Source organism: Scyliorhinus torazame, chromosome 2 (genome assembly GCF_047496885.1).
Source record: "Scyliorhinus torazame isolate Kashiwa2021f chromosome 2, sScyTor2.1, whole genome shotgun sequence".
NCBI classification, from domain to species: domain Eukaryota; kingdom Metazoa; phylum Chordata; class Chondrichthyes; order Carcharhiniformes; family Scyliorhinidae; genus Scyliorhinus; species Scyliorhinus torazame.
In genome coordinates, this window is record NC_092708.1 from 113,124,567 (window position 1) to 113,141,178 (window position 16,612).

Sequence of the window (16,612 nt, forward strand, 5' to 3'; positions counted from 1 at the left end):
CTTGACCCCCCCCGTGTGGGGAACTCCCATCTGCCTTGCGCCTGTCTTCCCGCCATTATCTTTCTGGCGCGGGAACATCCCTTTATCTGACCCGCCTCTTGTGGCGCAGCTCCCTTTCCCCTCCCACTCCCATTCCTCATTCTCCGCCTATGCCCCTTCTTTCCCCCCTCACCGGCGCCCACATTTCTTAGTGTCTCCCCCCTTCCCAATTAACTTCTCTATTTATCGACAATAACATTCCCTACAGTATCAGTCCCTCAGTTCCGATCCAATTTCTCCTCTTTAATAAAGGTCCATGCTTCTTCCGCCGTCTCGAAATAGCGATGTCTCTCCTGGTACGTGACCCATAGTCGTGCCGGCTGCAGCATCCCGAACTTCACCTTCTTTTTGTGTAACACCTCCTTGGCTCGGTTAAAACTCGCCCTCCTTCTCGCCACCTCCGCACTCCAATCCTGTTACACCCGTACCACTGCATTCTCCCATCTGCTACTCCGTTCTTTTTTAGCCCATCTCAGGACCTCTTCTCTATCTTTAAGGCGGTGAAATCGCACGATTGTCGCCCTAGGTGGTTCTCCCGCTTTTGGTCTTCTCGCCGGGATCCGATGTGCCCCCTCCACCTCTAAGGGGCCCGCAGGGGCCTCAGCTCCCATCAACGAGCTTAGCATCGTGCTTACATAAGCCCCGCAATCCGCTCCTTCCACTCCCTCAGGGAGACCTAGTATCCGAAGGTTCTTCCTTCGTGCTCTGTTTTCTAGGGCCTCAATCCTTTCAATGCACTTTTTGTGGAGCGCCTCATGCGCCTGTGTTTTGACCGCCAGGCCCAGGATCTCGTCCTCATTATCCGTCACCTTCTGCTCCACCATGCGGAGCTCTGTCTCCTGGGTCCTTTGTGCCTCCTTGAGCCCCTCAATTGCCTGTAGCATCGGGGTCAGCACCTCCCTCTTTAGTAGCTCCACACACCGTCTCAGAAATTCGTCTTCCTCGGGCCCCCATGTCGCCTGGGCTTTCTCCGCCGCCATCTTGTGTCTTCTCCCTTTCTGTCCCTCTCGTCGAGGATTCCTCGCGCTGCAGCCACCGCCGCCGATAATTTCCTCGTTCGTTGGGGGGGGGGGACTCCCTATTCACTCACCCCACACCGTGTTTCGTCGCGCGGAAATTTCCCGCTGGGGCTCTTAAAAGAGCCCGAAGGTCCGTTGGAGCTGGAGCCGCCGAAACGTGCGGCTTAGCTAGTCATCGCCGCAACCGGAAGTCCGATAACAGGTATATCCTGATAGGACAAAATTACAAATGCAGCAGTTCTCTCAAAGGCAGCGCTCCCAAGTTGTTAGCACTTTAAAAAGAGGTGGCCTTGTTGGCTCAGGCAATCCGCATGATGTAGAATAGTTGTATACCCAAGGACTTTCTGTATAATAGGGTAGCCAGAGCCAGATGGCCAGTGGGATATCGAAAACTCTACTTCAATAATGCTAGCAAGCCATGAAGGCCATAAACATTGATTACCACACTCAGGGGGTACTAGCTGATGCAGGAGGAAAATGGCGACACCTCCTGTGGGCTGGCGTGCACCACCACAATGACAAGTAGCTTTGGCAGCTTGGCAACAGCTGCAATACAGAAAACAACCTACAACTATATTTGGAAACTTCATGTGTGGCACAATAAAGGCTCAATATGTGGACAATTAAACAAAAACATTTAATTGTGTGGATTTTGAATGAGTTAATATGTCACGCTGTTTTTAATAATCTTCACTGCAACCAAACATTTAAAATAAGGTAATGGGCAGCATGGGAGCACAGTGGTTAGCACTGTGGCTTCATAGCGTCAGGGTCTCATGTTTGCTTCCCCGCTGGGTCACTGTCTGTGCGGAGTCTGCACGTTCTTCCCGTGTATGCGTGGGTTTCCTCCGGGTGCTCCGGTTTCCTCCCACAGTCCAAAGATGTGCAGGTTAGGTGGATTGGACATGCTAAATTGCCCTTAGTGTCCAAAAAGGTTAAGTGGGGTTATTGGGTTACGGGGGGTAGGGTGGAAGTGAGAGCTTAAAGTGGATCGGTACAGACTCGATGAGCCGAATGGCCTCCTTCTGCACTGTATGTTCTATGTAACTGTTCATAGAAACTGAAATAGGAATGCAAAATAGGAAAAGACATTTTGAGAGGACAACCTTTCTTGTGGTATCATGAGTTCTAGATGTTCCTCAAATGTGAATTAAGTGGGCGTTCCATTAGTATGTCATTAGGATGCTCTACAACAAAAAATAATTAGTAGCTAATAACCAATGGGCAATTTATTGGTTATACTTACAATATCCCAAGGTTCCCTTAATGGAACACTCTTAATTAAGATGCCAGATTGGTTGTCGTAAAGATCGAGATGAATCTTTTCTTCAGTATCTGTTGGAGGTACTGCCAAAACAGTCAACAGTTCGAGTTCATCCTCGTAGTCTACCATTTTAAAGGTCTTAAAAGTAATGAAACAGCAAAGGGATAAGAATTCTTCATTCGTAATTACAATTCGTTGACAACTTTAACAATCCATGCAGCAGATTGCCCACACATTATAGACGTTGCCTACAGACAGTAATAAATACTACCAGTGTTTTACGATCTTATAATAACCTCTATTAATCACAATTAAACTCATACCTGTGCGCATAATTCACAACTTAGTTTTAAGATCACATTTTTCCACAAATCAGTGCTACAAGTATTTATCATTTCTCCATCTAACCAAGACCATAAATTGCATTTTAAAATCAAATAAACTGAAAGACACAATGTGAAGGACCATGGGCGAGATTTATGTCTATTGATCAGGCTGAATAGATAACTCATCCATTCAAAATCAGGGGGCATAATTTTCTCATTATTTGGCAGAGTGGCACAGAGAGGAGGTGGGGTGGAATGGGATAGCTGCCACTGGCCTCAAGAACAGCTTCCTCTGCCATATTGCGAGTCTCTTAGAAATAAATGGCAAGGGGCTGGTCCCACATTACGGTGATGAGGCAGGCTCAGCAACTTAGGTTTTAAGGCGATCGGGGCTTCCCGATTAAAAAAATAAAAAATAGACCCGCCTCTCCCCACAACACAACTCCCCCCACACCCATGGAACACCATCTTGGCCCGGACGTAACTCTCGCCCCGCTGGAGGCTATACTCACTTGTGCACCTCCAGCGGGTTCTGCTCGCCAGATGCACCATCCTTTCCCCTTATACCTACCATGCCAGCTCACCAAACATGCACCATGTATAGCGCTCAGGACCCACGCAGAGATGAGACAAACTAAAGTTCTATGAAATCAAGTTGAAAGTGTCTATGGCAGACTTCACCTTATTGAAAAAAACCTTTCTTAAAAAAACTATTGTGCACATTCTCCCCGTCTCTGCGTGGGTCTCACCCCCACAATCCAAAGATGTGCCTTGTAGGTTAACTGGCCATGCTAAATTGCCCCTTATTGGGGAATAAAAAATTGGGTGCTCTAATTTATTTTTTAAAACCTACTGACTACATCTACATTCATTTAGATAATTAAAGCCTTAAACAATGAGCTTTTCATTGAAGTGCCTTATAACAACAAGCATTTGAACTCATAATCCCAGGTCTATTTAAAAAAAATCTGTTCATGGGATGTGGGTGCTGCGGGCTTGGAAGGCATTTATCACCCATCCCTAATTGCCCTTGAGATGGTGCTGGTGAGCTAACCTCCTGAACCGCTGGGGGGGCGGGGACAATCGATGGGAGAAATCCAGTTGGTGTAAAAGCGGCTTTGAGACTTCTGCTGATTCTCTGTCCCCGCTTCTCTTCCCGCCCCCTGAAAACTGGAGCAGAGAATCATCCCTCCTCCCAGAGTTACAATCAGCATTATTTCTTTTTAGAAAATATTTTATTGAGGCATTTATAATTTTAACATTTCAAACAACAGAGATCCAACACACACAATAACATACCCAACTCCCCCCAGCTCTAAACCCTAACTACCCATACATTAGATTCCCTGGCCTTATTCGTAATTTCCATGCCCCCCCCCCCACTTGCTGACGGTCAATTTTCTTTGAAGAAGTCGATGAACGGCTGCCACCTCCGAGCGAACCCCTGTAGTGAACCTCTTGAGGTGAACTTAATTTTATCTAGCCTAAGAAACCCTGCCATGTCACTGACCCAAAACCCCGACTTTGGAGGCTCCGAGTCCCTCCATCCCAGCAAAATTCCTCTCTGGGCCACCAGGGAGGCAAAGGCCAAGGCACCAGCCTCTCTCCCCACCCACCCTGGGCTCCCGGATCTTCCGACACTCCAAATATTGCCACCCCTGGACTCAAGAGTCACCCTCCCTTCCAGGACCTCTGACATGACATCTGAAAAATCCTGCCAAAATCCCCTCTGCCTCAGACATGCCCAAAATATATGTACATGGTTCGCAGGACTACCCCCACACCTGTCCTCTGCCTCCTCAAAAAACCTACTCATCCGGGTCACAGTCATATGAGCCCTGTGGACCACCTTGAATTAGATCAGGCTAAGCCTGGCACACGATGAGGATGCATTGACTCTCCTTAGGGCCTTCTCCCATAACCAGACTTCCAACTCCCCTCCCAGCTCTTCCTCCCACTTCCGCTTCACCTCCCCAATTGGGACCCCTTCCCACTTCATCAGTTCCTTATATATTTCCGAGACCCTCCCCTCCCCAACCCCCGTTTTGGATATCACCTCATCCTGTAGTCCCTTTAGAGGGAGGCAAGGGAAGCTTGGAACCTGCCTCCGAACAAAATCCCGCCTGCAGGTACCGAAATCCGTTCCCACCCGGTAACTCAAACGCCTCCTCTAGCTCCTCCAGGCTGGGGAAACCCTCCTCAATGAAGAAATCCCCAAATCTCTCAATCCCTGCCCGCTGCCACCGCCTGAAGCCCCCATCCAGTCCCCCCGGAGCGAACTGGTGATTATCACAGATCGGTGACCACACCGACGTCCCCACCAGTCTCATGTGCTGCCTCCATTGCCCCCACACTCTCAGGACTGCCACTACCACTGGGCTTGTGAAGTACAGCCGGTGAGAATGACAGTGAGAATTAACAAAGCCTTCAGACTTTGCAAGATGCTGCCTCCACTCGCTCCCACACCGACCCCTCCCCCACTACCCATTTCCTAACAATCGATATATTAGCCGCCCAGTACTAATTAATAAAGTTCGGAAGGGCCAACCCCCACTCCCCGCGTCCCCGCTCAAGGAGGACCTTCTTCACCCTCGGGACTTTCCCGGCCCATATAAAATCCGGGATCGCCGCATTCATCTTCCTAAAAAGTGCCTTGGGAATGAAGATTGGGAGACACTGAAACACGAACAGTAATCTTGGGAGGACTATAATTTTCACAGTCTGTATCCTCCCCGCCAATGACAGCGGGAGCACGTCCCACCTATGGAAGTCCTCTTTCATTTACTCAATCACCCTGCCCAAATTTAGTTTATGAAGCTGACCCCAGTCTCTGGGCACTTGAATCCCCAGGTACCTAAAACTCCCTTCCACCACTTTGAACAGCATCCACCACTTTGAACAGCATCTCCCTCAGTCTCCTCTCCTGCCCCCTTGCCTGGATCACAAAAACCTCGCTCTTGCCCATATTCAGTTTGTAACCTGAGAACTGACCAAATTCCTCCAGTATTCCCATAATTCCTGCGATTCCCCCCAACGCGTCTGTTATATAAAGGAGTAAATCATCCGTGTAGAGTGAGACCCTATGGTCCATCCCCCCCTCACTATCCCCTGCCAAATGTTCGATGCTCTCATGCCATTGCCATCGGCTCTATGGCCAGGGCAAACAGTAGTGGGGAGAATGGACACCCCTGTCTCGTCGCTCGACACAGATTAAAATATTCTGATTGAACTCGGTTTTGTCCTTACATTCGCCACCGGTGCCCGATATAACAACCGGACCCAATCCACAAATCTCTGCCCAAACCCAAACCTTCCCAGGACATCCCACATATACTTCCATTCCACCCGATCAAAGGACTTTTCGGCATCCATGGCCACCACCACCTCGACCTTGCACCCCTCCGCAGGCATCATTATTATATTTAGGAGCCGCCTAATGTTGGACTCCTGGTGTTGTCCCTTAACAAATCCCGTCTGGTCCTCCCCTATTACCCCCGGAATATAATCCTCTGTATGTGTGGCCAAGATCTTTGCCAGCAATTTCGCATCCACATTTAGCAGGGAGATTGTCCTATATGATTCACAGCTCTCCGGATCTTTATCCCGCTTCAAAATATGGGAAATCAATGCCTGCGATAATGTTGGGGGGAGCACTCCCAGCTCCTTGGACTCATTAAAAGCCTTTACCAGAAGCGGCCCCAACAGCCCGGAAAACGTTTTATAAAACTCAACCGGGTATCCGTCTGGTCCTGGGGATTTACCCAATTGCATCGACCCCAACCCGTCTATAACCTCACCAAGCCCAATTGGGGCTCCCCAATCCTCCACCAACTCCGCATCTATCTTTGGGAACTCCAGGCTCCGCCTCCCCCCCCCCTGCAGAAATCGCTTCATACCCTCCTCCCCGGCTGGGGGCTCCGATTTATACAATTTACTATAAAACTCCCGAAACACATCATTTACTCACGCCGGATCCAGAATCACCTTCTCCCCTGTATCTCTCACTTTCCCAATCTCTCTCACCGCCTCCTGTTTCCTGAGCTGGTGCGCCAGCATCCTGCGGACATTTTCCCCATATTCATACACCGCCCCCTTTACCCTCCTCAGCTGTAACCGCCTTACCTGTGGACAGAAGCCCAAATTCCAGCTGCAGTCTCTGATGCTCCTTCAAAATCCCTTCATCCGGAGACTCTGGGTACCACCTGTCCATCTGTCAATTTTCGCCTACCAATGTGTTCAACTCAGTCTGCTCAACCTTCTCCTTACGGGCCTGAATTGAGATGAATTCCCCCCTAATAACTGCTTTCAGTGCCTCCCAAACCACCCCCGCCGAAACCTCACCCGTGCCATTGATCCTTATATATCCCCGAAAGTCCTCCCTCACCCACTCACATGGCTCCTCCTCCACCAGCAGCCCCACATCCAACCTCTATTGCGGGCACGGAGCCTTTCCTTTGCTGACTTGCAAGCCCACCTGGTGCGGGGTGTGGTCTGACACCACTATTGCTGAATATTCAGCATCCACCACCTCGGCCAGCAGCGTCTTATCCATAACAAAAAAGTCTATCTGGGAATACACCTTATGCACATGGGAGTAAAACGAAAACTCCTTACTCTCCCAAATCTCCAGGGATCGACCGCCGCCCCCATGTGCTCCATAAACCCCCAGAGGTCCTTTGCCATTGCTGATACCTTTCCAAACCTAGAACTCGACCGGTTCAGCCTTAGATCCAGGACCGTATTGAAATCTCCCCCATAATCAGTCAATGCGAATCTAGGTCTGGTATCTTCCCCAGTACCCATCTAACAAACTCAACATCACCCCAGTTCGGGGAATATATATTTACCAATACCATGGCCATTCCCTCCAGCTTCCTACTAACTATAACATATCTACCCCCCCGGGTCCGCTTCTGTTTTCTCCACCTTGAATGCCACCTGCTTATGAACCAAGATCGCTACCTCCCTCGTTTTAAAGTCTAACTCTGAATGGAACACCTGTCCAACCCATCCCTTCCTTAACCTAATCTGATCCCCCACCTTCAGATGTGTCTCCTGCAACATAGCCACGTCCGTCTTTAGTTGCCTCAAGTGTGCGAACACACAGGCTCTTTTGACTGGCCCATTCAGCCCCCAAACGTTCCACGCGACCAGCCTGGTCGGGGGGCACCCTGCCCACTCCCCAGCCAATCAACCATAACCTCTCCTCGGCCAGTCTGCGGCCCATGTCCCACACCTCCCCCGGTCGCCCTCGAGCAACTACCGTCATCAACCCTCCTCCTCCTCCAATCAGCATTATTAAGGTGGATGTAAAATTTCCACTCATTGCTCTTCAGAACTCGCTTATGTCATACATTTAATATTAGGCCAGCAACGATAATTAGAAATAAATTCAAGTTAAACTGCATGCTTAGGTTAGTCAAGAGCTCATGTATATTAATCACATGCCTGCCTGTCTGGTTTGCTGCTTTCTTGATTTTGGGAAGATAAATTTAAGAAGTGTGACCTTATTGCCGTAGTCATGAGTCTCGTTATACCTCTCGATACTCTGCAATTTGAGACTTTGAGAAGCCTACTTTTATATTTTACCCCTCTTTCAATGTAGATCAACATTTTATTTGCCTTCTTAATTGCTTGAGATTCATGCATGAGGGCATCCAGATGTGTCTGGATTGAAACACTATGTAGCCTCACTCCATTAAAAAAAAAATCTGCATTTCTATCCCCCACAAGAGCGCACAAGCTCAGATTTTCCAATATTATACTCCAGTCTGCCAAACCTTTGCCCACTTACCTAACCTAGCTATATCTCTTTGCAGACTCCATGTCCTTCTACAACTTGTTTTCCTACCTATGTCCATGGTTGAGGCTCTAGCAACGAGTGTTTGGAATGGACAAACAGGAAACGTGGAACAAGATGACAGACAAAACCTATGCCATGGAATATTGGACTTGCACTGTAAATTAGTAGTTTTACCGCGCAACATTTCTTGGTGTGCTAATTTCGACCTCATTTGTTCCACTATCAAGCAGGTATTAAATAAGTTGATTTGAATTACTATTTTTAAAAATTTGACTTAGATTACTATTTTTAAGTTGATTTGAATTACTATTTCTTAAATTTTAAATCTCACTTAAATAAATATTTTGGGTTGATTTAAATTACTATTTTTAAGTTGATTTAAATAATTTTTAAAATTTTAATTAAATAACTTTTTAATTTCAATCAAATAACTATTTAATTTGTTGTAAGGTCAAGCAAGATAAATACTCAGGGATAATGCTAATTAAATAGTACACGGGGATTGGATTTAATCTGACACAAAAACAACTTAAGTTAATTTTAAAGGTTTAATTTAAAGGAAAAATTCATGGCAGGACAGCTCCAAGGCGTGGTCTGCTCCTCTTGCTCCATGTGGCAGGCTGGGGACAGTTCCAGTCCCCAGGATCAGCATGTGTGCAGGAAGTGTCTCCAGTTACAGCTCCTGGAAGCTCAAGTTTCAGAGCCGGAGCAGCGGCTGGAGACACTGCATCCGCGAGTCGGAGAGCATCGTGGATAGCACATATAGAGAGGTGGTCACACCGCAGGCTCAGGCTCTGCAGGCAGGAAGGGAATGGGTGACCACCAGACAGAGCAAGAGAGCGAGGCAGGTAGTGCAGGAATCTCCTGTGGCTATTCTCCTGCAGAACAGATATACCGCTTTGGATGCTGTTGAGGGGAATGGCCTCTCAGGGGAAAACAGCAACAGCCAAACTCGTGGCACCACGGTTGGTTCTGCTGCAGAGAGGAGGGGTGATAAGTGTGACAGTGCAATAGTTATAGGGGATTCAATTGTCAGGGGAATAGACAGGCGTTTCTGTGGCAGCAAATGAGACTCCAGGATGGTATGTTGCCTCCCTGGTGCTAGGGTCAAGGATGTCTCGGAGCAGGTACAGGACATTCTGGAGGGGGAGGGTGAATAGCCAGTGGTCGTGGTACACATCGGTACAAACGACATAGGTAAAAAAAGGAATGAAGTCCTAAAAGCAGAATACAGGGAGCTAGGAAGGAAGTTAAGAAATCGGACCACAAAGGTAGTGATCTCAGGATTACTACCGGGGCCACGTGCTAGTCAGAGTAGAAATGACAGGAAATATAGAATGAATCGTGGCTGAAGGGGGAGGGTTTCAGATTCCTGGGGCATTGGGACCGGTTCTGGGGGAGGTGGGACCTGTACAAACTGGACGGGTTACACCTGGGCAGGACTGGAACTGATGTCCTGGGGGTGGGGTGGGGGGGGGGGGGGGGGGTTTGCTAGAGCTGTTGGGGAGGGTTTAAACTAATGTGGCAGGGGGATGGGAACCGATGCAGCAAGTCGGAAGGTAGTAAAACAAGGGCAGAAACAAAAGGTAGTGAGGGGAAAGTGTAAGGCAGAGAAGCCAGAGTCAAAATCAAAAAGGGCGGCAGCACAAGGTACAGTGACTGAGGGGAGCTCAGTGAATAGGCCCAGTAATACTAAAAGGAATAAAACGGGAAGTAAAAACATAAATGGAAAGCGATGCGGCAGGTTGTTACATGAAGATATGGATTCAACGACAAGGAAAATCAGGAGAAATGGTAAGAGGAAAAATAACTTAGGAGAGGTTACTGATCAAGGTGTTAAGATTCAAAACAGAGGTATAAAAGCCAACATAAGTGTACTTCACCTGAATGCTCGTAGTATTCGGAATAAGGTAAATAGGTTGATGGCGCAAATCACCGTGAATGACTATGATTCAGTGGCCATTACTGAAACATGGTTAAAGGATGGTCACGACTGGGAGTTCAAAATCCACGGGTATCAAACTATTCGGAAGGACAGAGTGGATGGTAAAGGAGGTGGTGTAGCTCTTTTATTTAAGGATGATATCCGGGCAATAGTAAGGGATGACAGCGGTGCTATGGAGGATAAGGTTGAATCCATTTGGGTGGAAATCAGGAATAGTAAGGTGAAAAAGTCACTGATAGGAGTAGTCCATAGGCCACCAAATAGTAACATTATGGTGGGCAGGCAATAATCAAAGAAATAACTGATGCATGTAGAAATGGTACAGCAATTATCATGGGGGATTTTAATCTACATGTCGATTGGTTTAACCAGGTCGGTCAAGGTTGCCTTGAGGAGGAGTTTATAGAATGTATCCATGATAGTTTCCTAGAACAGTATGTAATGGAACCTACGAGGGAACAAGCAGTCCTAGATCTGGTCCTGTGTAATGAGACAGGATTGATTAATGAGCTCATAGTTATGGATCCTCTCAGAAGGAGCGATCATAATATGGTGGAATTTAAAATACAGATGGAGGGTCAGAAGGTAAAATCAAACACTAGTGTTTTGTGCTTAAGCAAAGGAGATTACAATGGGATGAGAGAAGAGCTAGCTAAGGTAGACTGGGAGCAAAGACTTTATGGTGAAACAGTTGAGGAACAGTGGAGAACCTTCCAAGCGATTTTTCACAGTGCTCAGCAAAGGTTTATAGCAACAAAAAGGAAGGACGGTAGAAAGAGGGAAAATCGACCGCGGATATCTAAGGAAAAAAGGGAGAGTATCAAATTGAAGGAAAAAGCATACAAAGTGGCAAAGATTAGTGGGCGACTAGAGGACAGGGAAATCTTTAGGGGGCAACAGAAAGCTACTGAAAAAGCTATAAAGAAGAGTAAGATAGATTATGAGAGTAAACTTGCTCAGAATATAAAAACAGATAGTAAAAGTTTCTACAAATATATAAAACAAAAAAGAGTGGCTAAGGTAAATATTGGTCATTTAGAGGATGGGAAGGGAGATTTCATAATGGGAGATGAGGAAATGGCTGAGGAACTGAACAGGTTTTTTGGGTCGGTCTTCACAGTGGAAGACACAAATAACATGCCAGTGACTGATGGAAATGAGGCTATGACAGCTGAGGACTTTGAGATGATTGTTATCACTAAGGAAGTAGTGATGGGCAAGCTAATGGGGCTAAAGGTAGACAGGTCTCCTGGCTCTGATGGAATGCATCCCAGAGTGCTAAAAGAGATGGCTAGGGAAATTGCAAATGCACTAGTGATAATTTACCAAAATTCACTAGACTCTGGGATGGTCCCGGTGGATTGGAAATTAGCAAATGTGACACCACTGTTTAAAAAAGGAGGTAGGCAGAAAGCGGGTAATTATAGGCCAGTTAGCTTAACTTCGGTAGTAGGGAAGGTGCTGGAATCTATCATCAAGGAAGAAATAGCGAGGCATCTGGATGGAAATTGTCCCATTGGGCAGGCGCAGCATGCCTTCATAAAGGACAGGTTGTACCTAGCTAAGTTAGTGGAATATTTTGAGGGCATTACCAGTGCGTTAGATAACGGGGAGCCAATGGATGTGGTATATCTGGATTTCCAGAAAGCTTTTGACAAGGTGCCACACAAAAGATTGCTGCATAAGATAAAGATGCATGGCATTAAGGGTAAAGTAGTAGCATGGATAGAGAATTGGTTAATTAATAGAAAGCAAAGTGTGGGGATAAATGGGTGTTTCTCTGGTTGGCAATCAGTGGTGTCCTTCAGGGTTCAGTGTTGGGCCCACAATTGTTCACAATTTACATAGATGATTTGGAGTTGGGGACCAAGTGCAATGTGTCCAAGTTTGCAAATGACACTAAGATGAGTGGTAAAGCAAAAAGTGCAGAGGATACCGGAAGTCTGCAGAGGGATTTGGATAGGTTAAGTGAATGGGCTAGGGTCTGGCAGATGGAATACAATGTTGACAAATGTGAGGTTATCCATTTTGGTAGGAATAATAGCAAACGGGATTATTATTTAAATAATAAAATATTAAAACATGCTGCTGTGCAGAGAGACCTGGGTGTGCTAGTGCATGAGTCGCAAAAAGTTGGTTTACAGGTGCAACAGGTGATTAAGAAGGCAAATGGAATTTTGTCCTTCATTGCTAGAGGGATGGAGTTTAAGACTAGGGAGGTTATGCTGCTATTGTATACCTGGAGTATTGTGTTCAGTTTTGGTCTCCTTACCTGAGAAAGGACATACTGGTGCTGGAGGGTGTGCAGAGGAGATTCACTAGGTTAATCCCAGAGCTGAAGGGGTTGGATTATGAGAGAGAGGTTGAGCAGACTGGGACTGTACTCGTTGGAATTTAGAAGGATGCGGGGGATCTTATAGAAATGTATAAAATTATTAAGGGAATAGATAGGATAGATGCGAGCAGGTTGTTTCCACTGGTGGGTGAAAGCAGAACTAGGGGGCATAGCATCAAAATAAGGGGAAGTAGATTTAGGACTGAGTTTAGGAGGAACTTCTTCACCCAAAGGATTGTGAATCTATGGAATTCCTTGCCCAGTGAAGCAGTTGAGGCTCCTTCATTAAATGTTTTTAAGATAAAGATAGATAGTTTTTTGAAGAATAAAAGGATTAAGGGTCATGGTGTTTGGGCCGGAAAGTGGAGCTGAGCCCAAAAAAGATCAGCCATGATCTCATTGAATGGCGGAGCAGGCTCGAGGGGCTAGATAGCCTACTCCTGCTCCTAGTTCTTATGTGTGATAGTCTAAGCAGAGCAGGCATTCTTACACACAACTCCTTTGTTAGAGTGTTCACTTCAGCAGCCATTAAACAAAGGTAGGGAGTTAGCCCTGCTACATCTGCTACCTGTGCACTTTGTCAGGTGTGGGGGCGGGGGGGGGGGGAATGGCAGTTCTCAAAATCTTGGAGCAATACGGCAGGTACGGGTTGAAGCTACGGAACACAATCTAGGCGGGTTTGTAAGAATTAATAAGGTTGGAGCAGTATATGACAGAAATAGATGTATAGAGAGATGGGGAGAAAGATCCCGAGGTACAGCTAGACTCTGAGGACATTTTGAAGTATTGGGGGTTGCTAAAAACTCAGCCTTATATGCCTTAATTTTCCCCATCTTATAATCTTTGACAAGTTAATAGAAAGCAACTGGTAAATTAACTGAATTTTGCAGAAAAATAAGTTAATTTCAATCTAGCTGCAAGTCCTCATCAATGCCTGTGAAACAAAAATAAAAAATATCCAAATTCAAAATTGAGCAAAGTATATATACAAAATAAATCTGTAACACACATTGTAAAGATTAGAAAAAATTGCAGTAATCAGATTCAAAAATTAATCAATTTCATAAGAACAATCAACATGCAGGACGTAAAGGTCATTTTAGCTGGAAGGAGCCCGAGGGGAGAATGGTTCATATTTGGATAAAGTGCTAAAGTATTCAAATGTAATGACAACCGACTTCTGAGATAGTCAGTCTCAAATTAAATTCTGCTCCACCATTAATGAGTAGCCTCAAGACTTGCCTGTTAAAAGAAAAAAATTAGTCCAATGTATTAAAGTATTTCAAATCTACAATTACCTCATAATTGTCATCGTCTAATTGAGAAAATCGTCTTTTCACAACTCGGCCATAAGCGGTCACTCTTACTGAGCTCTCCACCTTGAATGGGGGAATATTTTTGAACAATTAAATATATATCAGTTTTCTTTTTGTTTAATATTCATCAGTATCTTATACTTTCAGAACTCTTTACCAAATGAGCAACGGTGCTAAATGTGTCATATTAGAGCACCTTCCTTTCGTTCCTCAAACTTTGAGAATAGTTGCATTTATATAAATATATAGAGACATTTTCTTGGTGGGAGAATAAAAGGGTAAATTAGATTAATTGCCATGGCTACACATGTACCAGTGGCAGCATACATTAAGCAGTTGGACCAATTTGTTTGGGCTTAGTTCCCTGGGGTTTGGCTGCAGATTGGAATCTGCTAATGCTCGTTAGCGGTCTGAATCGTTATCCTTGTCAAGGTGGATTGGCGTTGGCTTATTTCCCTTCTGTGTTCGTCTTTATTCCATTCACGATCAATTTTCTTGATGTTGGGTGCAAATTTATGCTGTTTGAACTGTTTGAGTATTTCACCAATTCCAGGCTAATGCTGAATAATTCAGATTAGGTCACTTCCCATAGGTGTGTTTATTGTGGGAAGGACAGGGTTCCACACAGTGAGAGGGAATACAAATCATGCAGCTATTTATGCTGTGTGTTATTTCCCGAGTAAGTCTAACAAGTATTCTACCTGATCAGGATCCAATTATGGAGCAATGTTGGCAGACCCTTGGAAGTAGGACAATTTCTCCTCCCTTAGCTTGGATGACAACATTGCATCAACGTGGGGGGGTTAGAAAAACTGATTGAAATCTTGGCTGGCACTGAACATATTTTGGTGACAATCGTCTTCCTTCTGATGACACTGATTCATTCTAGAGTATGAGCTTATGTATGCTGACTATCCTCCATTTATGTATGCACTTTTATCATGGGGATACCACAGTTGAGAATAATCCTGTCTCACCCAACATGCTCACACCATGCTCGAATTTATAAGGAGTCACTGGATAACACTGCAAAGAGTTTACACTCCATAATCAATGCCGATCCTGGGTACAGTACATAGTAAGTGATGCACTATTAGAAGACATTAAATCAAGATCCCATCTTCCCTCTCAGGTGCATGTAAAAGATTGCTGGAACTAATTGAACAGTGGGGTCTGGCCAATATTTATCTCGCAATCACCGATATCATAAATGGATTATCTGATCATTATCACATTGATGTTTGAGCTGTGTGTAAATTAGATGCTGGATTTCACTACATTATAAATAGTAACCTGCTTCAACAGTTTTTCATTTGCTAAAAGATGTTTTAAGATATGGATATCCAGATGTTCTCTCTCTCTTCGGGTACCATGGGGCATTGGTGACTATGGATTTCCATTTGGCAGTCTACGGTTACGCTTGGCAAGTTACTGCAGTGTTTTGCAGTTGCTATCTGCAGGTTCTGGCTAACCAGGAGACCCTCCCACTCTTGCAATTAGCATTCTGGAAGGATTTGCATGTTGATAATTAACCTCTTTGGCCTTGTGATGAATGCACCTTCTGTGGCCATCAAGTGCCAGATTAGGATGCCAACTGCGTGCTTCTGACTCAGAGGCAGGGACCCTACCCACCACCACTGTGTCACAAGACCTCCCAGTCCAGAGGTTACAAAGTGCTTAATAAATGCAATTCTTTTTTTTGACAGTAATTTCACATTTGTCCATAAAGTTCCTCACACACAAAGAGTAGAATTTATGCGGGGTTCTCCTGATTGGCCACGTAACTTTGATGGAAGGTGCTAGAGTTTAAAAATGGTTACAGTAGGATTCCAGAGAGCAGATTATACCTGGTGAAACAGCCAAGCCTTCACTCAGAGTCTGTCATTTTATGCTAACATTTTACCTGGCAATAGATAAATGGCATTAAAGGGGAAGATAAAATTATGAATGTTCATAAAACAGACAGAATCTTTAGGAATTTTGAATCAGAATAGAGAGGTTATATAGTGGTAAATTAGTCTGTTAGAGCATTGTATAATGCAACATATGATTTATGCTGATTATGATGATGTCAATCAACTTCTAGAGCCAACTACAGATTGCTATTTAAATAGCTTTGTTAATATCCAACCAGACCTGATCCAATACAGATAGTTAACTTTTAGTAATATCAATGACATGAACTGTTAACAGATCTTTCCAAACCAATTTAAACATTTACTAATTTATCCAGGAGTGGCAAGAGGTTAGTTCAATCTATTTCAGTGCAACATAGATCAACTTTACCATGAAAAAGTTTTGCTTGTACATGACATGACATGAAAAGTCAACGTGTTATTTGTGAACAATACAAATCTATATATTAAGTCTATACACTTGGGTAAGAAGAATTGCATGAAATTAATTTAGCTTAACAGAATAAAATACAACAATATTAAAAATTCAAACACAGCTGTAATCAGTCATGATTGGCTCTCAAATAGTTGTTTCACAAGTCAGAATTTAAGTACAATTATGTTCAGTGAATATCTTCCACATTTGCTTCTATTCGTGTTTATCTAACTC

The 16,612-nt window shown here is 44.9% G+C and overlaps 1 protein-coding gene across 6 annotated transcripts in view; it reads right to left on the reverse strand.

Moving 5' to 3' along the window:
• dcaf17 (ddb1 and cul4 associated factor 17) overlaps window positions 1–16,612 on the reverse strand; it is a 112,815-nt gene that overhangs the window by 9,598 nt on the left and 86,605 nt on the right. For all 6 annotated transcript variants that reach the window (XM_072475708.1, XM_072475686.1, XM_072475723.1 and 3 more), the window contains 2 exons: window positions 14,030–14,110; window positions 2,305–2,460 (listed from right to left, as the gene is read on the reverse strand). In XM_072475708.1, the coding sequence (XP_072331809.1) occupies window positions 2,305–2,460; window positions 14,030–14,110 (237 nt within the window). The remainder of the gene's footprint in view (window positions 1–2,304; window positions 2,461–14,029; window positions 14,111–16,612) is intronic.